Below are 26966 nucleotides of genomic sequence, written 5' to 3'. Positions count from 1 at the left end.
GCATGCATGCACCAAAAATGTCAAGAGAAAGGGAAATCAACTCAAGGATCACAGTGATCAAACTTAGCAGAGAAATCAAACCCCTAAATCTAACATGCAATCAAAACCATAGGTTCACAAGCAACATTGATCGCATGTCAGCATGATTTTTCAGCATCAAACACACAACCCTCCCTTGATTATGCAACCCTAGGTTCTAAATCCCCCAAATCCTAACTAAGGACTCACCTTTGAGAAATTCAAAGATGAAGATAAATGATGGAAATTGGAATTGAAAGGATGACGGTTGCAAGAAATGAGATGAGCTTGATGATGAAGTTGCAAGAGATGAGCTTGGAGTTCTTCTTCTTCTTCTTCTTCTTCTTCTTCTTCTTCCTCTTCTTTCTGTTTCTTCTTGATCTCACATGAAGCCTTTTCCTTCACTCTCATTGGTTCTGATTTTGCAATTGAAGACAAATGAGTTGAATGAGAGAATTATGAGAGTTTGCAGGGGCTATAATTACCATTATGCGCCCAACTTACTAATTGTCATTTAACTAGTGAATTCTCCAATTAGTTAGGAACATTAGCATCAACAACACATGTAATTATCACACTACCAATTTATTAGACGATAATTACCAAAGCTATAATGCCAAGGTATTACATATATATATTCATGATGATTTGAAAGATCTAAATCCAGTATTTCTCGGATTATAGTGTTAGTTCTAGATGTAGAAATCATTGGTGTGACCATTGAGTTTATCTTGAGAACTACTAGCCTAAAAATATAATCCAATTTTTAATTTTGATTACTAGAATAAACTTCTGAAGACCTGGAGATATAAATATCCCTTTTGTGATGTTTTTTAGAATTGAAGAAAAAATATAGTGTTATTACATTTGGATTGACTTGTTTTTTATAGGAAAACTATTAAGCAAGATGTCTCCAATGTTGTCGAGACATTCTGGCTCGGTTTTTCTCTAGTATGCTTTTTGGAAAGATTTATTTTAAAAAGATTTAATTCATAAAGATTAATTTTAGAATGATCTATTTTGCTTATGATTCCATTGATTTGGTATGAAACAATTTCGATTGAAAAAGATTTAATTATCATATTCTATTTTAAATTTTTAATGGATTTTCTGTTATTAAAAGATTTATCTATAATATAATAAAATTAGATGTTCTGAAAAACACCATTTTAACCTTTTGTCTTTGTCCGCCACCTCATCATTTTGGGGGCATTTTGTGTCCAAAATTTTCTTTTTGCAACTAAATTATACTTTTAGTTCTAAATTGTACTTTTACAACTACATTGTACTTTTGATTCTAAATTGTACTTTTGCAACTAAATTGTACAATTTTGGGGTATTTTATGTCCAAAATTTACTTTTTGCATGTATAAAATAATTATACACTTTCTGCATGATTATTATTCTCTTTTTTTAATTCACAAGTAAATTAGTTCTAAAATATATGTTATTAGTTTAATTATATGTCAAATGTTTGTTATGGGTCAAAGTCAAATTCTATTATTAATCTAACTATTTTTATAAATGATGCCTACAAAAAATATTTTTTGTGTGCGGGTAAAATATATCTGATCCATGTATTTTTATAAACAGTGTTATTTTTATATACGAGAAAAAAATCTATTATTGATCTAAATATTTTTATATACAAAAATTTTCTATTGATCCACATATTTTTGTAAATGATACCTAAACATAAATAATATTTGTATACAGGAAAAAATCTATTATTGATCTAAATATTTTTATACATGGAAGATGGTATTTATGATTCAAATATTTATGATCCAAAAATAGTATAAGGGAAAAAATCTATCATTGATCTAAATATTTTTAAATATGAAAATTTACTATTGATCCAGTTATTTTTGTAAATGATACCTAAACATAAATAATATTTGTATACCAAGAAAAAATCTATTATTGATCTAAATATTTTTATATACAAAAAATGGTATTTATGATCCACAAAATTTTTATTAAAAAAGTTATACAAGAAAAAAATCCATTATTAATCTAAATATTATGATATATGAAAATTTACTATCGATCCAGATATTTTTGTAAATGATACCTAAATGTAAATAATATTTATATACGGAAAAACTTTATAATTGATCTAAATATTTTTATATACGAAAGATGATATTTATGATCCAAAAATAGTATACAGAAGAAAATCTAATATTGATTTAAATATTTTTATATACAAAAAATTCTATTATTGATTTAATTTTTTTAACCTTATATATAAAATAAATATATTACGTAAACAAATGTACATACTAGACTAGAACCCATGTTTATGCACAAGTTTGTAACTAAATTTGATGAAAATTAGAGTTGATTTGATTTTGCGTTTAGTCTATTGGGCTTGCCTATTGGACTTTTTAGATGGATTGTCATCTCCATATAAAAAAAGATCATTCACCTTATAAAAGAGACATTTTAGAGAGAATAATAAGATATCCGAGAGTTTATCAATTTAAGTATTGTATTTTCTTTTGCTCAGTGTAAAACTCTATTATTGTTATTCTTTTCTATTATGAGAGATAGAGTTTTTTGTATGTATATTCGTAAAATTGTCACTTTAATAATAAATAGTTAATCATAGGGGTTTCATATCTGTTTAAAATCGGTTTAGAATAAATTTTTATTTATAAACTTGTTTATAATTTGATTTCTCTTAAAAATAAATTTATTTTGTTTTCAAAAAATTAAAAAAAAGTATTTTTTTATTTTCAAGAAAAAGATATTTTTTAAAATTTTAAAAATTACCATTAAAATATCAGGTTTTTTCTTTTTTCAGGAAAAAATATAAAATCTTTTTTATTTTAGAAAATGAAAATAAAAAAATCTTTTTGCCATATAGTGTATTTGTACTCTAATATATGTGAAATGGTTAAGCAAAATAGTAAGACCGAAAAGAATAGTAGAGTATGTTTTTCTCATTAAATATAAGACTGAGAAGTAGAAAACAAAATTCTTATTAAGAAAGACTCAACTAATTTGAAATAATTATTAACCAAGTCATTTATAATAAAAGACTGAAAAGTAGAAGTATTCAATTTTATTTTTGCAACCCTTTCCAAACGAGTGGGTTGTAAAACAAAATACATTAACACAGTGCCCTACAACTGTCTAATAATGAGACTAACAATTCATAACAAAACAAATGACAATAAACGAGTGACTTTTCTTCTGTTATTTTCTTTCTTGTATTATTGCGAAATGCATCTTCCTGATGCTTATTTCCATTAATATACTCCTACAAAATAATATTCACACACATGTATAATACGGATTCATAAATTGGAAGTATATATGATTTTAAAAATTGTCCTTCTTCAACTATGAGTTATATTAGGCACTATTTGTAATTTTATATGAGTTCCTTTGAAGAAAATATATAAAAAATAGAATAATTTAAATTCGTGGGACAAATATATTTTTCTATAGGTAATGATCACCCATTTTTAAATATTCTATTTTGTCTATATAGCTTGGTAAATCCTAAAGATATTTGTTCAAGAATCAAATGTAATAATCTCTTAAAAATTGTGTGCTTTAATTGTTTTTAAATTTTTAAAATACATCTCAAATATACGAAGTGGTCCTTACAAAGCCAATTGTTGAGTCCGTTTTTCATGAATCCAATTATCATGCTCGGAATGAAAGGGATCATTCAAAGAGAGCAACGACGTACGTACCACATGCATACATGCATAGAGAGCATCCACGTACCACATGCATAGTGGACCCAATGCTTGGTTATTTTCTTTGTCATTTCATGTTTCACACCAAGATATATATTACTATACCAAGTATCCCTTTAATTGATCACGTGATATGAGATTTGAATTTTCAATGGAGAAAGCATCAAGGAGATATTATTATCCCAACCCAAGTATTCCTTCAATTGGTTGTACCCCATAAATTATTTTTAAAGAATCCTACATTTTTCGACTTGTGCAAAATCAAATGATTTTTTAACTTAAAGGAAACATTTTGAAATTGATTTTTCGACTGATAAAATGTTTCTCAATGTGGCTACTATATAAATGATTCTAAGATGCAACATCTAATTAAGATTATGTAATTTATGTTTAAGTCATTCGTCTTTATTGACACAATTTGTGATTCTGATGACGCACTATCATATTATTATTTTTTAGCATTTTTTTGGCATTTCATGTTTCACACCAAGATATTACTATACCAAGTCATCCTTTGATTGATCACGTGATATGAGATTTGAATTTTCAATGGAGGAAGCATAAAGGAGATATTATTGTCCCAACCCAAGTATTCATTCAATTGGTTGTAGCTCATAAAATATTTTTAAAAAATCATACATTTTTTGACTTGTGCAAAATCAACTGATTTTTTTTTTTAAATTAAAGGAAACATTTTGAAATTGATTTTTAGACTGATAAGATGTTTCTCAATGTGGCTACAATATAAATGATTCTAAGATGCAACATCTAATTAAGACTATGTCTAAGTCTTACATCTTTATTGACACAATTTGTAATTCTGATGACGCACTATCATATTATTATTTTTTAGCATTTTTTAATAATATTTTAACTAAATTTGTGACAAATATCGCATGGATCATAAAATATTATAACATGATTAAAAATATGGTAAAAAAATCTCATTTCACTTCAAATTTGCTATAGCAAGACAACTCAACAATATTCTTATATGATGAGTTTTTAGTGACAAAAATATAAGCGGGAATAACATAGATGAGCTTTAGGTTATGTTTGGGAGTTTGGAGAGGAGGGGAGAGGAAGACTTCCAAAAACAAAATTTTAAAAAAATATAAGAAAATATTTGACATTTTTTGAAAAAATGATTTTGTTTAGAATGATAAAAGAGTCATTATCATTACTAAATTTTTAATTTTCATAATACTATAACAACCTAAAAGATATTTTGAAATTTTATGTAAGCCCTTCAAAACCCTCCAAAACCCTCCTTCAATACAATTTTTGAGTTCCCCCATTTTATGGGGTTTTTGGTGTTATGAATAAACTCAAACCCTCCAAAACCCTCCTACCCAAAATCATTTTATTCTTTTTACCCAATTCTTCCTATTTTCCAAAGCCCTCCCCTCCCTTCCCCTCCAAACTCCCAAACATAGCCTTAAGAAAAAAAATAGAGATCATGATCTTGTCAAAGTCACGCCACGATAAGAAAGGATTGTGGCTCGATTTCAAACTCCACTTAAAGAAAAAAACAACCTAGATAAATTGCACATGATAGAATTAGATCAACGCACGATTTATCTTTTACTCAGGCCATGCCAGTTAAATTAATGAAGGATCGTAGCTTGATTGCGTGGGTAAAAATCCTAGTTATAACATTGCAACAAAATTGACTTTTTTTTTCTTCTATTCGCACCGGTTTTGACTCACCACAGGTGGACCACTAATCCGTATTTTATGAAAAAGAACTCTAAATTTGGTCTCTAAATTTCGGTCACGAAATTCGTCGCAAAAGCTTGGCGACTAGCACTTCTTTAACCGAAAAGTAATAGTCGCTAAATCGGTCGTTAAACATTTTAGTGACCGATTTTAAAACTTTTTTGATCTCTATTTCGGTCACTAAAAGCAAATTTTCTAGTAGTGTTAATAGTTTGCACTATAGAGTATGATTTACATATTCCTATTAGTTGTAAAAAAAACTCCAATAGAAGCATGATCTAGCATAAAAACTTCAGCTAAACAAAATAGCTTATAAAATTGGATTCTGGTGAGATCGTGTAAGATCAGAAAGATTGGTAACAAATAAAAAATTTGATACATAAGCAACCTAAGAAAAAAAACCGTAAGCAACATATAGCAGATTGGCACATAAGAAATAGATAACATATTGATACATAAGCAACATAAGTAGCGAACCATCTTTGATAACAATTTTGAACATATACTTAGTTATTATACTATATATGGTTGGTTCTAACCACAATCTAAATTCCAAACACATCAATTCTAATGAAAACCAAGCTATCAAAAAAGAATAATCCACACAAACATTATCAAAATTTTAGACTAACTGATTGTGTCGATGTCAGCTATGTAGCGATAATGTCACAGAACTCAAAGTCTAACAGACTTTACACAAACAAGAGTTGAAAGAAAGATAGAAAATAATAGATAAAATTAATAATAAGGAACGAAAAATTTAAAGGAAAGAGTCTGTACACAAACCAAAATTTAAGCAAAGAAGAAATAACCTGATTGTTGAGGTTGAAGAAGACGCAAACTGAAACTTTTGAAGAGGGCATGGATTTAAGGTTGATAGTGAAGAGAACTAGGGTGAAACATCGAACTAAAAGTTAATGGTGAATCGAACGAAATGGGTTCAAGGGTGAAGTAGGGAACTGAAGGGTTCAAGGCTAGATAGAGGAGCAACATAATTATGTGATTTGGAACAAAATGTACAAAAGAAAATGGAAACTGTGATATGAAAATTGGGTTTATTTGGGGGAAATTTTAAGGTTGATGAAGATTAGAAATTTATTTTCGCACTTTTAGAAACTTCTATTTTTATTTTTCATTTTTTTAAAACATTTCTAATTTTCACACATCTGAAGCAGACATAAATATAACAAATATAACTGCAATTAATAGATTTTCAGTGGGCATAAGTTTCCTAAACTTATAGAGGATATGGTTGTCAGTAGAAATCTCAGTAGGTAAATGTCAAAAAATTTGTAGTGCAAAAGTTAAATTTATGTCAATTGTGATTGATTATGAAATTTATTAAAGAAAGACAACAACAGGGTTCTACAAGATAATAGCTTATGTTTTTTCCATTATTAAAGCTATATTAACATCTTTTAATTTATGTATTGTTTCATGAAACTTTTTAGTCATGTTAAACCCCATTACGTATAGCTAAGTTCGCTTTTGTAAGAGATGAGTACTGAATTAGGAAATGACCTTATACCATTGGATAGAATTTCTCTTTTGATTTATTGTTATTATGCCATTTATTTGAGTATGTCATTTTTTATTGATTGATCACCAGTAAAATGATTAATAGTTTGCTTGTGAAGCGAAAGTGAAATTAGAAAACATTTTGAATTAGGTATTCTTGCCTACGACCACCTAGAGATAGGGGTGGATCCTTGAAACCCAAATATGTGAGTGCAACTTGCCTTTCAATATAATTTACATGATGTCAAAACTATAAGAACTTAGCATTTATGTATATTGGTCGGTATCCCTGAGTTGTTGTGGAACCCCTTGCATTAGAGGTCTTAAGAAGCATTCAAAACAAGTTTAAAATTAATCTAAATAATAAAAAATCATTTTTCTGCACAAAATACACTTGCATGTGCGTGCCTGACATCCGCTTTTCAGGCCGACACATAACTTTACGTGCTGGCACATAAATCTTTCGGGCTGGCACATGTTGTAGCTTTACAATTTCAGACCAGTGTCATACCCCAATTTTGACCCTAAGATCATACATCATTTGCATCTCAATCATTAGTCAAGAGCTCCATCTTGAAAATCCGTTTTCAGTATTTTGCTTGCTTCATCTCTAAGAGGAACCATCAAGCACCCATATTTGTTTAACTTATTTTATACTAACCAAAATCCAAAAATATGCATTTTGTTTGTGTTTCACAGGTAAGAGATCGAACAAGAACCAAAGCATTTCAAAAAAGAATTTTTGAAAATTCTGCTGTGGTAATCGATTTACCCATATGGGAAATCGATTTCCCTGGACGAAATTTGAAAAAAAGAGGGAAGCATGACATCATGTTGGCACCAATCACATTTCCTTGATTAATCTTTGCCATTACCAATATTCCACCTCATCACCATAATTAATTCCTTTCATTAACCTCATTTTAACCCCCATTTTACCAATTAAACTCAAATTAATCACAAAAGGGACAATGACCAAATTGCCACCACCCTCACCTCCAATTCTATAAATAGAGGCCTCTACCTCTTCATTTCATAAGCTTTGAGAGCCAAAGAAACTCTTGCATTTTCACTTCCCATCCTTTCCAAACCTTTCACCCAAAGTTCATTTTCATAGAATTAGTAAGATTCACCTTGAATCATACTAATTTTGAACTAAACCTTCATCCATTCACTTTTCTTTTGTTGTTCATCATTAATTTTGGAAGATCAAAGCCTTTGGTGATTGTTCCTGAAGTTTGTTCAAAGTTTGTTCAAGAATTGGTAAATTTTTACATCCATTTCCATATTCCAAGATGTGATCCATTATTGTTTGTGTGTGATGCACCTTTGGTGCTATATTGGTTCTATTTGATGGTGAATTGATGGAAATTTCATGTACAATGTGATCCAAGATCACAAGGTATTCGTTGTCATGTTTAAAAAAAGTTTTATGCTTCATAATGTTGTTTTTTTGAAAAATGTGCTCAGGAAATCGATTTCTTGTGGAGGTAAATCGATTTCCACTCTGTTTTTTTGCGCCAGATCTGAAAAACTATACTCAGGAAATCGATTTCTTGCAAGTCAGAATGTTTTTTTTTTTGCTTTTTTGACTTTTTTTTTGTTCTAATTCTTCTCCTACTCCTTTCTTTTGATTTTTTCTTTGAATCATAAGTTTAGAGGTCTAGTTCCTCTTCAAAGTCAATGGACTTAGGGCATCGATAGGATGAAAATCTGAATCCGCAATATTAAGTGATTGAACTTGAATTGGAAGGAACTTTTGAAAGTGATTCCATCTTTATTTCTTTTTATTTTGATCGATGAAAGTCTTCAATATCTTGAGAATTCTTATGGATTCTTGATAAAGACGAGATCGCTACCTATTTTCTTTTCATGCGGAATTGCTTTCGTAGAACGATCTATATATCGTTTCTCTCGCATGCATTAGCACATAAATTGTTGACCGGCCTCGTTGTAGGGTGACTTCTACATAAGTCACTTGGCGATGTGTTTAACATAGCGCAACATTTCGTGTCCCGATAAAAAGATCCAATATGGCAGAGAATTGTATGCGGTTGATTTAAGACTTATGGAAGTTTGTCGTGTAGTTGCTATGATTTTATCAAGCTTCTGATAAACTTCCATTAAATTTAGATCCGATAACATCCTTCACTCACCATCGATCTTCATTACTAACACTTTGATGATATACTTGACAAGTTTCAAGATGGTCATCTTTAACAATTAACAATTAACTTTAATTTCCGCATTTTATTATATTGCTCTTTATATTTTGATTTATGCTTTATTTTATCATTCATCATGTTTATGTTTCCGCTATTTTCTCTTTGTCCATTTGGACGTTTGTTTATGTTTCTTCTATTTTCTCTTTGTCCATTTGGACGCTTTATTTATGTTTCCGCTATTTTCTCTTTGTCCATCTGGATGTTTTATTTCCTCCATTTTCCTTTTGTCCATTTGGACCATACTCAATTTTTGTGCTAAAACATTAATAAACAACTCAAAACATAAAAAACACTTAAGTCCCTATGGACTATTGGTTACTATCCCGAGCATTATGGAGACCTAGACTTGTTGAACTTAGTACCCCTGGACCCCGTTATTCTGCTGCTAGTCTGTCTGTTATCCTGTCTGGCATTGGATTTTTGTCTGTTTATGTGTGCAGGTATTTCCTCGAAATCCCTTGATGGTTAATTCCAAGGCGTCGTGATAAGGATTTCGCCCATATACAGTCGTTACTCTTCCCGATTTTCGTTAGAATTTTATGATGCATTCAAGTGGTTCTAAACACAATAAGTTCGTCTGAATTCCCAAGTGGTAATACGTCGGCTTAGTGTTGGTATTCCAAAGGAGGGGAAATCTACCTTGACTCTTAATGTCAAGTTTTGGCTTCTTATTTTGGTTAGATCGTTCCTTCCTTAGCTTTTATTTTATGCACTAGGATAGTCCCTTCATCTCCTCCCCTTCTTAGATTTTCAAAATCTTCTCCCTTTTTCCAAAATCTTCTTATGTTTGCAAAAAAAAAATTATATATCTTTCTTTAAAATATCTTTTGCCCTTAGTGGCTTTTCTTCAAAAGTTTAAACAAGATTAATTGTTGTAGTGAGTTGCGATACCCCATGATTTTGAAATTGATTGATATGATGGAATCTTTTCCACGTGAGGGAGCTAGTGGCATACTTTTTTATTTTATCCAAGTTGGAGCCCTTCTCTCATTTGTGATGCAAAGAATCCATTTGTTCTCATGCTCAAGATCAATGACTGAGTATTCTCTCCGACGACGATAAAGTGTTCATTCCTTTTAAAAACCTTTTCCCTTTTAAGCGGAACTACATTAGCTCTGACTTCTCCATTGCACCGAGGAGATATGTAGGCACAAGATGTAATGTCTTTCCGAGCTTGTTTTAAAAATTAAATAAACCTTTCTTTGCACACATATAAACACAGATTTTCAAAAAGGTTCCTGTGGAGTACCACAGATATGAGGGGTGCTTAAAACCTCCCCCTTGTATAATCAACACCTGTACCTAAGATCTCTCTTTGTTTTGTTTTTTTAAAACAACTTTGGGTTTATTTCACTCTTTTCTCATTTCCTTTGGAAATAATAAAGTGCGGTGGCGACTTTCATTGAAATAATGAGTCGATTCAATCTTATGGCTTCGATCTCAGAATTTCCCGCTACAGCTGGCACATATGATTTTTAGCTCGGTACGTGTACTGCAGTTTTAAAGCTTGTAGCTCCTCTATTATATGTGTCTGCACATAACAGTTTCAGGTCGTCACATACTATTATATGATGATTTTTGTGTTGGCACATAACTGTTTCAGGTCGGCACATACTGTTATGTGGGTCAAAATTTTCATATCTTTTCAATTATGAAGTTTCCCTCTTTGCCACCAAAGTTCCCTAACTATAAATACATCATACATATTTCATTCCAACTCTATGAAACTATAAACACTTACCACCATTGCTCTTCACCTTCAATCTCCAACCTATGCATACACACTAATAAATCACACACACTCATTTTTTGTTGGGGTGTCATCTAGACGAGGTTTGATAACATTTCACTAGGTTTGTTGTAATTTGTTTAATAGCATTGTTTGATCGATTGACTCGTAAGAATTTTTCTGTAATTTTTTTTGTTAAAGTTATGTGTTGATTAGCTTATAATCATTTTGATTATAAGTGGTTTTCATATCAACACAACTCAAAGAAAAATTTTGAAAAGCCAAACGCGCACCAAGTGTTCGACAAATTGCTTGTTTGTGTTTTATCATTAATTTTATTGGAAATAGGTAACCATTGTGATTTGTGGTAAATGGTTAATTGAGATAGACTTGTGTTGATTGGTCTTATTATTGTTTTAATTCCATACGGCTTGCGCATATCCGAGTTTCAATAACTAGGTTTGTTTAGACTATTATTTCGATCTAAACTTTAAACCTTCCGCTCAAATTATTTTTAGATAAATTCTATTTGTCCTAAATGTTTTTAAAAGGACTGTTTTGACTTGGGGATCTATTCACCCCCTCTAGATAAGGTGTCGTAGTCTAATAAAATATTCATGTTAACTCTAATTGTTTAACCTTAATTTGTAATTTGGAAAAGATTTGGAGAATTTTCTAGTTGTTAAACTTCGAATTTCTAAGAGATTAAGATTAAATAATTTTGAGATTGAGTAATCACATAGAATAATAACTTTAATTATCAAGGTCAAATAACAAGTGTAATGGAAAACTCTTGTCAACCTCATCCTTAGCATCTTTTAAGTCGATAATTTGACAAACCTTAGTTTTATCATTCATGTCTATCAAATCAATTCAAAAACACTTTTTTTTTTCAAATTTTTAAATGTAAAATTCAATACTAATTTTAGTCTATGTTCCATAATTAATGGATCTCACCACATAATTACTTACAATGATTTGATGTATTTGGGAAACTTCCATCTAATCGAGCTACATAAACATATGTTTTATCGAAATCTATGCATTCTTGTTGATTGTATCAATTTGCTACAAGTATGACTTTGTTTCTTAAAACATTTCAATCTTTGTCAAGCTTGTTGTGAAAGACTCATCGAGTACCAACCACTTAATTAGATGAAGCTTTGGGAATAAGTCCTCAATTTTTGTTTCGTTCAAATTGATTTAACTTTTCTTACATGGCAAGATACCAATTTTCATCAATGATGGCCTCGTCAATTCCCTTTGTCCCAATTTGCAAAACAAAAGCCACAAAGTTGCATACTCTGTTAAGGGAGTGTTGAGTAGTAACCCCCTTGAAAATATCTCCAATGATATTCTGAATTGGATGGTCCTTGCTCGTCGTCCATTCCTTCGGAAGATCTTGATGATATATAAGATTTTCCTTATTTAGGTCTTGAACTTGTTCATGATCTAGAACTTCATATTGATTTTGTTCTACTTCTTGATCTTTATCCTTTTCTTCTATGATTGTCTTTTCCCAGCTACGAGCACAGTGAACAACGTCTACTTCTACAGGTTTGGGGTTAGTTTCATCAAATGTTACAAGAACAAATTCTTTTGCAGTCAGGGTTCTTTTGTTAAACACTCGAAAAGTTTTATTCGAAGCAGAATATTTTATGATTATGCCTCATCAATTTTTGCGCTAAAATTTTCAAAGATATCTTTCACGTTGTTAAGGAAAAAGCATATACACCCAAAGACATGTAAGTGAGAAATATTTGAGTTTCTCCCTTTATATAGCTTATAGGGCTTCAACTTTGAAAGAAGACTTGTTTGAAATTATGAAAAAAGAATGCACCATTAAAAAATTCAAGTTTTCAATTGGAGATTTATTTTGGTGATGAATTAGAAAGAAAAAAAAAAAGAGGTGTAATTGAAGGAAACCATAATATTGTGTGTGTTTTATGCACACAAAACCATGAAAGCCATTCACTTTTTGGTTTGTTAAGGTGGTTTGAAAAAAAGTTTATGCATGGTTGAATACTTGAATATTTCAATGCGGGAGGTTTGATGGAAATTGAGCACCTTTTTGAATGGCGTTCAAAATTGAAGGCTTGTGATTTAAAGAAAATAAAAAATACGTTTTAGTTGGTTACTTTGTGAAGCATTTGGTTGATACAAAATTATATTGCATTCAAAGAAGCAGTGAGTGATGTATAATTGGTGATTGATGGCATCAAAACTCTATCCTAAAATTGGTTCATGTATAGTAACAAAATAAACCAAAAATTACATTTTCCATATGGTTAAACTCATTACTTCGTATTTAGTCTCGATGTGAATTGTATCATGATTTTTTTTTTCACCATCAATATCTACTTACTAGACTGTTTAACTTAATTTAAAAATTAGTTCTGACATTAAATAATTTTAGCACTTTCTAGATGTTTGTAATGAGTTGAGTACTTCTAATACTCATATTTTAATAAAAGTTTCATGGCTTATAAAATAAATTAAAATTTTTAAAAATAATATCTTAAAATGCTGAAATTAATAGGTGGGTGATATTGGAGTGCCAATATAATTGAATGTCAAATATGTCATGCCATGTATTTGTATTCTTTTTATTTTGAAAATCATACTAAATTATAATCCTACAACTTCTTCCCTCCAAAATTTTCCCGCCAAAATCTATCATTAATTAATTTAATAAATAAATCATACTATTTAATAAATAAATAACATAAATATAATACTATTTAATAAATAAATAACAAATCATAATTTAATTTAATAAATAAATGGTACTATTTCATAAATTATATAAATTAAGAAATATAATTTATAATTTATAAATAAATAACACTATTTGATAGTAAATTATAAAAAAAATAAAACAAAAACGAACCCTAAAAAAACTACTAACCCACTAAGAAAAATAAAAAGTAACCACCTACCATGAAAAATATCGACTTCCTATCCCATCCGCCTTCTATCACAAATCACACAGCATCATGAAACCATATAATAACATGTTTTTCGTAATAAATTTAAACAAAAATGCATAATGAGTAATATTGTGATAGTTTAGTTGTCCCACTACCTCATCTCATAAACCCATATAAATACTAAACCACTTCTATATTTGATGGAAGTTTTCTTTCTCTTAACTTGCAGATTTTCTTTCTTCCTCTCCAAATGTACTTCAAATAGATACTAATATGAAAATATAATTTTATAATTACAAATATTTATTGTGCTTTCTCTTTATAATTTTATAATGTCTCCACATTAATTTTCCTATATGTTTTGATTTTTTTAGGAATCAACATGTCATGATGGAAAAATTGCATAAAAAATAAAGGTATTTTTTAGTTATGTAGTTCAAATTTTCTTCTTCAATTATTTGTTTATATATTTTTAATTATATTATTTATTTTCATTAATTTTATAATATTTCCATTAACTTTTCTATGAATTTTGTTTTTTCATGAATCAACGTGTCATGATGTAAAAATTGTACAAGAAATAAAGGTATTTTATAGTCATGTTGTTTAAATCTTCTTCTTCAATAGTTTGTTTATGTTTTTCTATTTATGCGATAATTCTTTTATGTTATTATTATTATTATTATAATAGTTGAATATGAGTTTTTCAAAACTCTATCCTTGATTTTTTTAAGGTGTATTTTTATTAATTTTATAGTTAATTGTGTTTTATTTTTTCAGTAATCAACATGCCATAATGGAAAAACTGCACACAGAATAAAAGTATTATAGTTATGTTTCAATAGTTTGTTTATATTTTTTATTTATATTTATTTTCACTTATGCGGTAATCCTTTTATGCTATTTTTATTTGAATATGAGTTTTTAGGGTGTGTTTTATTTATAACTGAAAATGAATGATAGTTGAGACTTACGTGTTATAAATTAATAATTTAGTTATTAATTAATTAATTAATTAAATAAAATATTAACTCCATTCTATAATCACCCACCACCACTCATCTCATTTTTTCACATTATAAAATAATAATTTATTTATTAGTTAATTCATTATTAAATTAAAATAATATTTCTATTAATTAATGTTACATCTGTTAATTTCTTAATTAATCAATTAAAAAAACCGCCCACTTCTCCATTATCTCCTTTTCATAACTAATTCTGCCACTTATTTTATAGTCAAGCATAACTTAACATTTATGTTAATCCCACGTCGCATTCTCACTCATAATTTTACATCCATGCTAATTCATTTAATTCATTCATTCTCACAATGAAGTGTCACAACTTTTACTTGGTAAAATTGTTTTTCATTTTATCTTCTCTTTTATATTTTATACCTTATTTTACTATTGTCTTCTTTTTGTTTTACAATTTTTTATTTTCTTTTATTTTTAATATTATGGTTAACTTTGAATTCTTTATTATGTTTTGTTTGTAGGTATTGACTTTGACATCAGAAAAATCTTTTTTTTATCTATTTGATAGTTGTATATTGTTTTATCGTCTTTTTTATTAGTTTAAATTTGTTTTCCTCCATATATATATATATATATATATATATATATATATATATATATATATATATATATATATATATATATATATATATATATATATAATTGTATGTTTTATTTGTAGATATATACTCAGAAAATACAATTTTTTAAAAGATATTATTTATTTAAAGGTATATAGTTTGACATCACAAAATATATTTAACATATTGTTTAGTTTTTAAATAATTTTTTTATTTTCAATTATATTACCTTTTTAATTTCATAAATAATATTTTTCAATTTTATTTTTGTTTTATATTACCGTTTTAATTTTTTTTAAACATATTATTTATTTATGGGTATATAGTTTGACATCACAAAATATATTTAACATATTGTTTAGTTTTTAAATAATTTTTTTATTTTCAATTATATTACCGTTTTAATTTTATAAAAATAATATGTTTCAATTTTCTTTTTGTTTGACTTTAAGATGTAAAAATTTAATTACGATGATAAAGTTTAGCTATAAATTAATTCTACTATTCTTAATTTTGATTATTTCTTCTAAGTATAGATTTTAAAGCATCATAAAATGCTTTGTTTTTTTAAATATGTTGTTGAAACAGTTAATTTCTTAGAGAGGGCTTAGAAGTTTAATTTGCTTTTATTATTCTTATTTTTTTACTGTTTAAAGTTATAAAATTTTAATTTCAAAAATTAATAGATATATTATTCATTTATCTCAAATAAGCTTAATTAATATAAAAAATATTCATAATAATATATGTAAAATTCTTTTTTTCAATTAAAAATAATAATTAAATAGAATTTTATCCGTGCATCGCACGGGTGGACGTCTAGTAATTTAATAAAGTTATCATTTTCTTTCATTCAATATGCAAAGACCGAAAAGAGAAATATTCAATTTTATTTTCTCAACCCTTTGAAAACGATTAGGTTCCAAAACAAATGCATTCATAATTTACCACACACAGTGCCTTACAGCTGTCTAAAATTCAAAATACAAGCACACAAATAATAATGAGAATAATAATTCATATATCAAAACAAATAAGAAACTTTGCTTCCATTGTTGTTTTCTTCTTTGTATTATTGCCAAATGCATCTTCCTGCTTATTTCCAATATATTCATAAAATCCTACAAAAGAGAGTGTATATACTCGCATTAATATATTTTCAATGATTAGGCACTCAAAAAACAATATAAATATCATTGTAATATAATTATATGCTCAAGTGTGTGTACAATGTTTGAAGAAATATTTAAAATTTTGATTATAGAAATAAAATAAAAGTGAGGCCAATATTAGATAATGACATGCCATGCATTTGTATACATCTAAGAGTATTCAAATGACTTATTTTGTTTCTTTTACTTAGTTGTTTCCTTGATAAAATAGACATAGTAAAATATTTTAATAAAATTGTTAAAAATATCTTAGTTATGAATTTTTTTTTGGGTGGGTAGGAAGAAGCATACCTTGGGATGCTATTGTAAACCACTATCTAGTAGTGATAAGGAGGAGGAGGTGATGCATAGATGTAGTGTGGTGGAGGAGAGGAATGAACCGGTGGAGGAGGTGAAGAGTAGATGTAGTGTGGTAAAGGTGGTGAGTAAACAGGTGGAGGAGGAGATTTATATTTGTAAATTGGTGGGGGAGGTGACTTATACTTGTAAACTGGAGGTGGTGGAGATGCATACTTGTAAGGTTTTTTAGCCGGAGGTGGTGGTGACTTGTACTTGTACACTGGAGGAGGAGGAGATTTGTATTTGTAAACTGGTGGTGGTGGAGATGAGTATTTGTATGGCTTATTAGCCGGAGGTGGTGGTGACTTGTATTTGTACACAGGTGGGGGAGGTGACTTATACTTGTATACTGGTGGCGGAGGAGATTTATACTTGTAAACTGGAGGTGGTGGAGATGCGTACTTGTATGGCTTTTTAGCTGGCGGTGGTGGTGACTTGTATTTATACACAGGTGGAGGAGGTGACTTATACTTGTAAACTGGCGGTGGAGGTGATTGATACTTGTACACTGGTGGAGGAGGTGAATTGTACTTGTAAACAGGTGGTGGTGGAGATGAGTACTTGTATGGTTTTTTGGCCGGAGGTGGGGGTGACTTGTACTTGTACACTGGTGGAGGAGGAGATTTGTATTTATACACTGGTGGAGGAGGTGACTTGTACTTGTAAACAGGTGGTGGAGGAGATTTATACTTGTACACTGGAGGAGGAGGTGAATTGTACTTGTACACTGGTGGTGGAGGAGATTTATACTTGTACACTGGCGGAGGAGGTGAATTGTACTTGTACACTGGTGGTGGAGGAGAATTATACTTGTACACTGGTGGAGGAGGTGAATTGTACTTGTAAACTGGTGGTGGAGGAGATTTATATTTGTACACTGGAGGAGGAGGTGAATTGTACTTGTACACTGGTGGTGGAGGAGATTTATATTTGTACACTGGCGGAGGAGGTGAATTGTACTTGTACACTGGTGGTGGAGGAGAATTATACTTGTACACTGGTGGAGGAGGTGAATTGTACTTGTAAACTGGTGGTGGAGGAGATTGATACTTGTACACTGGTGGAGGAGGTGAATTGTACTTGTAAACTGGTGGTGGTGGAGATGAATACTTGTATGGCTTTTTAGCCGGAGGTGGTGGTGAATTGTACTTGTACACTGGTGGAGGAGGAGATTTGTATTTGTAAACTGGTGGTGGGGGTGATTTATACTTGTAGACTGGTGGAGGAGGTGACTTATACTTGTAGACTGGTGGTGGAGGAGATTGATACTTGTACACTGGTGGAGGAGGTGAATTGTACTTGTAAACTGGTGGTGGAGGTGATTTATACTTGTAGACTGGTGGAGGAGGTGAGTTATACTTGTAAACTGGTGGTGGAGGAGATTGATACTTGTACACTGGTGGAGGAGGTGAATTGTACTTGTAAACTGGTGGTGGTGGAGATGAATACTTGTATGGCTTTTTAGCCGGAGGTGGTGGTGACTTGTACTTATACACTGGTGGTGGAGGAGATTTGTATTTGTAAACTGGTGGTGGAGGTGATTTATACTTATAGACTGGTGGAGGAGGTGACTTATACTTGTAGACTGGTGGTGGGGGAGATTGATACTTGTACACTGGTGGAGGAGGAGACTTATATTTGTAAACTGGTGGAGGAGGTGAATTGTACTTGTAAACAGGAGGTGGTGGAGATGAGTACTTGTACACCGGTGGAGGAGGTGATTTATACTTATAAATTGGTGGAGGTGGAGATTTGTATTTGTAAACAGGAGGTGGTGGTGATGAGTACTTGTATGCTGGTGGAGGAGGGGATGGATACTTATATGGAGGTGGAGGGGGAGATTTATACTTGTAAACTGGTGGTGGAGGAGAAGAGTATTTATATGGCGTCTTTGGTGGTGGTGGTGGAGAACTATAATGGTAAGGTGGAGGAGGTGAGTGCACTGGTGGTGGTGGAGAGTTGTAGTAGTAAGGTTTAGGTGGTGGTGGAGGAGATGAATAGATGTAGTTATTTGCTTGAGATGGCAAGGAGAGAGAAACTATTGTCAATGCAATAGTGAGAGTAATAGAGGCCATTTGAGGCCCCATGTTTTCTCAAAGTGTGTTTTGGTATTTCTATTATGAAACGAGCCTCCCTTTATATAGTTTTTTATTTACCCATTTATCCTAACTATTTAACTTGGATGTGCTGTGTTTGATTTTGATACATATTACAACTGACTAGTATTCAACATCTACCAAAAAGTAATCTAGAGTTTTGTTCAATATTGATATTCTATTGAATATTTAAAAAATAATGAATAAAAGAAATATGCTTTTTTGGACCAATGTGAATCAAGTTGGTTGTGGAAGGCATGTTTGGATTTTGATAGAGACAGCAAACAATGAAAAGTAAACAATCATTATTTTATATGCATAAACAAAGTAAGTAGCATAATAGCTGGCAAATGTTGACACTGATATTATTTTTCTTTATATATCTAGGTATTAAAATATATAATAACCCTTTTAAATAAAACACAAGTTAAAAAACAATAATTGTATTAAATATATTTGATAATTAAATATATTTGATAATTGATACTTTAATAAGTTTATTTATTATAAAATAAAATAATATTTTTATAAAATATTTATTATATATTATAAAAAAGAGACAATATAATTAGAGTTTGTTTAATAGAGATCAATTATAAAGATAGATCTTATTATAATTAATTATTTTAATAATATAATATATTTACTTGAAAATTTTATTATTATAAAATTATTTTTATTAAAATATTAAGGATCTATCTTTAAATTATTTTTTATAAAATTTATTACATACAACTAATATTTTATTAGTAAAATCATATACCTTGTCATTGTTGAATTATTTATTGGGTATTTTATCAAATTGATCTGTCTTTTCTCCCTAACAAACTTTGAAAAACTTTCCATTTTATCCTATGTTGTGTCTCACATGACAGCCTCCATAACTTTAATAATACTTATCTGGTTTGCCCACTAATCAATTGAAAAATTGTAAAAAAATAAAGTTAATTTAACTTTTCCTACTAATCATTATCAATGTATTTTAAGGTATATTTTCTCTCAACTAAAATACTAAAATTTGTAGTTCTTGGACAATACTCATAATTTATTAATATGTGTCTGTAAATGGAGAGGAGATGGATGATCTTCATTTCTATTTATGTATGATGGCTAACATGTTGAATGATTGCTTGATTAATTATAAGTTTGGCTCCATAATTCAAACCTTGTAAGGCCGTCTCTAATATAGTAGACTATAGAAATTTTAATTCCACCAACTTATAAATATATTTTAAATGATAACTTGATGTTTGATTATTACTTAGAGTTGGTGTGCAAGCCCTTAAGGTTGACAATTAAGAAACCAACTCATAACTTTTATCATTTTTAAGGGTTTTTTAGTTATTATTTTGTTCATCTTGATTAGTTTTAGTTTTATTGTTTATTTTAGTCAAATTGTAGTTTAAGGATTTGTTGATTTATTTAGGTAGTTTATTGTTATTTTCTTCTTAATTAAACAAACTATTTTTTGTGTTATTTTAAAAAAAATATATTATGAGAATTATTTTATTTCTAATATTTACATTGGTAGAAAGTCGATTGTTTATATATATATATATATATATATATATATATATATATATATATATATCCATTTGATGAAAATTATAATATCAAACGATACGATGTTGAGCTTGTTTCTTTTACGAGTTCATAGAAATTGTTTAGAACTTATATATGAAAATTGTAAAAAATTTCTATGAACTTTTATTGCCAGTAAAAGGAACGAGTTCAACATCATTTGATATTATAATTTTCATCAAATGGATCTGGTGTAGCATCGTATGGCCTCAAGAAGACCTACGCATAAAAAAAAACTAATCTCATGTTCTAGTCAACTCTTCTTGATCCTATGATAGTAGATACAATACCAACTTGTTATCTTTGGGTAGTTTACTCTCAAATCAAAGCTTATCCTTAAAGAATAGTTTTTAGAACGAAGACATCTCACATAATACAAGGTACAATAATCTATGTGAGACTAATAGTATTGGTTGTGTAGAAATTCTTTGACATCTAGTACAATCCATACAACGACTCTAATAGTTTCTATATATTCAACTCAACATTGCAAATCAATATACCACTGAGAACTATTTTGTAGAAAATATCAGTTATTATTAAAAAGAAAGAAATCAAGAAATATTCTCAATCAATAGTGAAATTTATTCAAGAAATATTCTATTGAATCCACATTGAGTTTGAATTTTCATCCTTTCTGAGAGATTTATTTGGCAAACACTCAAACACTTACCTCATTTACAGTTGTAAGTTCCTTAAAAGAGATAAGGTGTGGTAGGTATCTTTGAAAAGACAAACTTTGTTAGGTCAGGTTCATTGTGTGAGAAATCTAAGATATTTTAGAGAAGAAGTATTTAGTGATTGGAATTTATTCATTATAGTAAAAATTCTTGAAGTGTGAAGAAATTGGATGCAACTATCGAGATGTGTTGTGAACTATTAAAAAATTTCGGTTTCATATGCGAGGTAACGAAACGCGTTATAAAACGTGTATCATTTTTTTACATCGGTCGATTTCCACCGAAGGGAAAAACTTATTGGTCATGGGTTCGATCTATAACTATTACATTTTTTATTATTTTGAGAACAGGATTGCGCGCCCCATATTTTCTCTCAAATATTAAAAAAGTGGAGATAATAGAGTCAGTCTTATTACCTCGGTTAAATATAATATTCGAGGGGAAAACATTGTTATTTTATTTTTATTTTTTTATATTTTCGTTTTAACCTGTATTACAGAACCTTTTTTTGTCCAATTCTGAAACTGAAACATTGAACCTTTTACTCATTCTAAAATAAAAATATTATACTAAAATATTCATTGTTTACACCAATTGCAAAGCTAAAATGGCACACACCATATGATTTTACAATAAAACCAAAACAAATGATTTATCAACAAAAGCAAAATCCAAAATGCAAATTCTTGAACGAGAGTCCAAAAGTTATCTTTTGTGATTTGTAATCAGTCATTAAACACCTATAATTTGAACAACATTTGAAACCAATAAGCATAATCAACAATAACAATATTAAATCTTTAAACCATTCATCTCAACAACAACAACATTCAAAACTTCAATCTCAACAACAACAACAACAACATTCAAACTTCAATATCAACTACATGCAACAATAACTACAAATAACATAAATAATTTATAATAATTATATATGAATGTCACAAAGAATAACACTTGCTTTAGTGATTTTTATTTTTTTGACTTTTACTTCAAAAATCATGCACCATATAATATCCTTCAACGTCTCTACATGATTAAAAAATAAGTATTAGTAAAAAGAAGACAACTGTAAAATTAATAAATATATATTACTAAGTCATATAAAATATTTACTTACAAGCATTCTCATATCCTCTCTTGATGATCATGACGAATAACATGCATATCTTCTGAATCATTTTCTTCAAGAGACATATATGTGTTGCGAAAGAAAGAGACTCAATATTTAAATCTTGATTTTCATCACTATCAGGAATATGTTTTCCTTGTAGAATAATTGACCATCTAGTATTAGAAAGCTCAGTGAAATAAAAAAATTGATTTGCTTGAGATGCCATAATGAATGGTTTGTTCATATAACATTGCTTTCAAAGATCAACCCGTGTGAACCCTAATTCATCGGTTTCTACACCAGTGTTACAGTTAATCCACTTGCACTTAAACAAAGACACTTTAAAAGTAACATAATAAATATTCTTAATCTTCTCAATGACCACAAAGTACACACTTGATGCCAATACAATATTCTTATCTTTGGAACTAGATACGTACATGAATTCGACTTCAACCATAACTCCACTATTTTGCATGGTACTACGATCATTCTTTAATTTTGTAGAGAATGAAAATTTAATAATGTTGCATGCACTGCAAGTTATTACATTAAACTTAGACATGTGTGACATCCACTTAATTGTCTATGATGCTTTACTATCTTTATAAACCTTTCATTTCAACAAACTTATGAGAATTTTGTTATGCTCTGTCAACATCAATTTTTCACTAATCTGGGGGAATTTCTCCTTGATAAGATTTTTATGAGCAGACAAGCAAGGTTCAACTTCATGAACGTTATTCAATATGTACAATGTGCTTGAAGAACTACATCTCAGTCCATTGTCTTAACACTTAAATCTTGAGTATATCAACCTCCATATCTCCCATCATGATGAGAGCCGGGAGTTCCTATATAGTTTGCTTCTGTCAAATAGTTTGTACGATACTCCATAGCTTCTTTTGTGATGTACTGTTCAAAAATCGAAGCTTTTGGACGATGCTGATTCTTTTTTTTTTTTGGAAGAAAAGAAATTGTATAAATTTCCACAACAGTTAAGTACAAAGTGACCCATAGGGCCCAACATATGCCAACCTAAGCCTGACAAAAAACAAACAAAAAAGATGGCAAGCCACAACAGGCGCCGCCTAATTCACCAACAGACTAGCTACTCTTTCTCTATATTTAGGACTCACCCATATTCTATTAACAGTATTCTCTATAATACTATCCATTACAAGCCCTTCACTATAATTTCTACTAAACACCATTTTATTCCTTTCTATCCAGACATTGTAGATTGTTTCCGCTATTGCTACCTGTACAAACTTACTTCTCCAATTCTTACTTCTGCAAAAAATTTCCAGCCACTTCCTTTCTTGGCACCACCCTTGAACAGTATGACTAATATTTAGCCACCCCAAAACAACTTCCCAAATCTTCTTAGTATAACTGCATTCAAAAAATAAATGTTGCACATCTTCATTGTAACTGCAAAACATGCACTTCATGTCTGTAGCAACACCAAACTTGCCCATACGGTATTTCGTCGCGAGCTTGTTTTGACATGCCAGCCAGAGGATAAACACCGCGCGGGGTCTAGCTCGATTCTTACAAACAAACACTCTCCAATCCACCTTAGGTAAATGCGTCATTTGCTCTTTATACAGAGCACCTGTACGGAATCCATTGCCCATGTACACTAACCTGTTATCATTTCTGATTTTTAGCACCTGTTTGGTAATCCATGAACCACTCCCTTTGATATCCTTCTGCAGTACATCTGCATTCTTAATGTAATACATGTGCACCCATCGAACCCATAAAGTGTCAGCTTTACGACATATGTTCCATAATAGTCTACTCAAGCAAATCTTATTCCATATTTGTAGATTAATAATCCTTAGGCCCCCATTCTTCTTCGGAGTGCAAACCTTTTCCCAAGCCATCAGAGATCTTCTCGTGATGCTATCTGTCCCCGACTAAACAAAATCCAATCTTTGTATACCTTTTAAAAATATTTATGTATCACTCTACGGGATACATCCACCTTAAATAAACCGGACCATAAAATCCAATCTCCCTTACTAAATGAGTAATTAAGTGAATTGTAATGTTAGAAAATGATGAAGGGAAATACCTCTCTAATTGACACAAGATAACTGCAGCCTTATGTTCCAACTCATCTAAGATCAATGACTTTACTATATATAATATTGAAGAATAAGCACAATCTGGTTATAGTTACCCTTACACTTTTTGGTAAATACTAAACAAAGCCATCGGAAGAAGTTGTTGCATCAATACATGACAATCACGAGATTTTAAGCCAACTAATTTGAGATCTTTCACTGACATAAGTTTATTCATATTTGATGAGTACCCTTGGGGAACTTTGATACCCTACACACAATCGCAAAAACTTTGTTTCTTGTTTAGACATAGTGTGATATGCTGGGGGGAAAATATATTCTATTTCCTACTTCTTTTGGGGCTAAATTTTGTTGTATACCCATCACCCCCACATCTAAACGATACTCATTACTATCTTTTGTCTTACTTTTAATGTTGTTAAGTGTTCCAATCAAACTATCACATAAATTTTTATCCACATGTATCACATCAAGATAATATCTTACAACGAATCTAGACCAATATGAAAGATCAAAGAAAATAGACCTCTTTTTCCAAATATTTTTCTCCACGAGACCTTTTTGTTTCTTTCCTTCACGTTTGGAGCAATATCAAACTCCTGCTCTCTATTAAAATCTTTATGCAATCTACGGTATGAATGATTAGGTCTTAGAAACTTGTCCAGCTAGTGTGGGTTGTGACAGTTGGTGATGGTAAAACATATTTAAGAATTTATTGTATTGAGAGATTCATATTGAGCTTAAATGACCCGAGATTGAATTTTAGAATGCTCAGAGAGATTTTTAATAGGAGGAATATTATATTTATATAGAATACAATTGTCATTTTTTATTGTTTAGGGAAATGAAGCGAAAGAGATAGAGAGAGATTCAGAGGTTTGTGTTTAAGATGAAATGAGGGACTAGTTTTGTAGATAAGTTATGCGGTTTATATGAAATATAAAGCATTGTTGCGTCTTTTGTGGTTTCGGAGCTCCTACTGGTGTCCTTGGATTAGAGAACTCTAGCTTTAACTGGTGCTGTTTTTTTTTTTGTGTATTTCTAGTTTGTAGTTGTGATTTTGATCCTCTTTTTTAATGGTTGGGATTGTTATAGCTGGTAGTTTTTTATACGTCTTTTGTTGGTTTTGATCTCGGAATTGGTATTTCTTCCTTTTCCCAGAATTCCCTTGTACTTTGATTATTGTGCTTCCTTTTCTCTTATAATAATGACATCATTTTGGCATTTTAGAATGGCGCATAAAGATTTTACCATAGTTGTAGCTTCTAACTGAGGTGATATATACATTTGAGTTTATTACAAATTATGTAGAATTTTCACCAATTGCTCACTAAACATATAACTTATCAATTTGATTTAGAAAAATAATAATATTTAAAATTGAGTTATATTTGAAGAACAACATACACTAGTCAATATTTTTCGAGCTTTCTACAACTCATTATTCATACCTCCCTCTTTAACAGTTAGAACTTGGTTAAATGCTTATAATTCTTCAATCAACATTTCCTTCTCTTCTAACCTATTGGGCAAAGTATCAAATTTGTTGATAAATTCATCATCATCAACAATATCGTCATCATCATCATCATCATCATCATCATCATCATCATCATAATTATCAACTTGATGATGATGATGATGAATATGAATTTCTCAATAAATTTGATGCTTTGCACAATAAGCTAGTAGATAAGAAATTGTTGATTGAATCACTAGAAGTATTAAACCAAATTCTAATTTTTAAAGAGCGGGACATGTATAATGGGTTCCAGAAATCTTGAAAAACTTGGATTAGTGTTACTTTTTCATTAAAATATAACTTACTTTTTCATAATTTTATTTTCTAATTCAATTTGACAAGTTATCTTTTCAGTGAGGGGTTGGTCCACATACGATATAATACATTCAATTGTATTTGCTATCACTCTAGACATGTAGAGCTGAACAAAATGAAAGTTGCAAAGGAATAACATTGTCAAGTCTTAACAACAACATAAGGCAACAAAAAGAATACTAATAAATCAACATTTTACTTATGTCAACAAAAAAATAACAACATAACTGACAAAAAATACAACAATAACACAAACCTTTTACTTATCTCATCAACAAAAAACATGACTCAACAAAAATATCAACATTAACACAAATCAACAAAAACAACAACATAACTCAACAAAAATAACAACATAACTCACAAAACTAACCTCCAAGGATTGGCCTCGTGGTGAAGACTCGGGTCTTGAGAGTGTGCTCCTCTCAATGTCTCAAATTCGAATCTTGATAGGTGTTAACAATTCTTGTGTTGGGTTAGTCTATACAGAACTTTGTTCTGGCTTTAAACAGGCCTCTCGCTAGTGGACGGTGGGATTAGTTCTTCTGAATTTGACGGACGCAAGGTTGGATACCAAGATTTCAAAAAAAAAAACT

At 30.0% G+C, this 26966-nt stretch overlaps 2 protein-coding genes across 3 annotated transcripts; both read right to left on the bottom strand.

The window, feature by feature from the left end:
- Positions 1-16325: 16325 nt before the first annotated feature.
- Positions 16326-19087, bottom strand: LOC131653034 (extensin-2-like). Of its 2 annotated transcripts, XM_058923070.1 has the most exons (3): positions 17398-19087; positions 16919-17358; positions 16326-16576 (listed from the first exon to the last, which is right to left on the bottom strand). In XM_058923070.1, the coding sequence occupies exons 1-2, from the start codon at positions 19051-19053 to the stop codon at positions 16945-16947; spliced, it is 2070 nt and encodes a 689-aa protein (XP_058779053.1). In that variant the 5' UTR covers positions 19054-19087; the 3' UTR covers positions 16326-16576; positions 16919-16944. The 2 variants fall into 2 exon arrangements, with proteins under 2 accessions (XP_058779053.1, XP_058779052.1); XM_058923069.1 differs by having other exon boundaries at positions 16919-19087.
- Positions 19088-23528: 4441 nt separating this feature from the next.
- LOC131650703 (uncharacterized) lies at positions 23529-24329 on the bottom strand. The gene has a single exon (XM_058920402.1). The coding sequence runs from the start codon at positions 24327-24329 to the stop codon at positions 23529-23531; it is 801 nt and encodes a 266-aa protein (XP_058776385.1).
- Between the last annotated feature and the right edge of the window lie 2637 nt (positions 24330-26966).

Source organism: Vicia villosa, linkage group LG2 (genome assembly GCF_029867415.1).
Source record: "Vicia villosa cultivar HV-30 ecotype Madison, WI linkage group LG2, Vvil1.0, whole genome shotgun sequence".
Taxonomy (NCBI): Eukaryota; Viridiplantae; Streptophyta; class Magnoliopsida; order Fabales; family Fabaceae; genus Vicia; species Vicia villosa.
Note: the sequence above shows the minus strand (reverse complement) of the source record. Positions and strands in the feature narration are given on the sequence as shown.

Bases quoted from the DNA above. Each gene is read 5' to 3' on its own strand.
- LOC131653034 (XM_058923069.1), bottom strand. From the start codon at position 19,053: ATGGGGCCTCAAATGGCCTCTATTACTCTCACTATTGCATTGACAATA.
- LOC131650703 (XM_058920402.1), bottom strand. From the start codon at position 24,329: ATGGCTTGGGAAAAGGTTTGCACTCCGAAGAAGAATGGGGGCCTAAGG.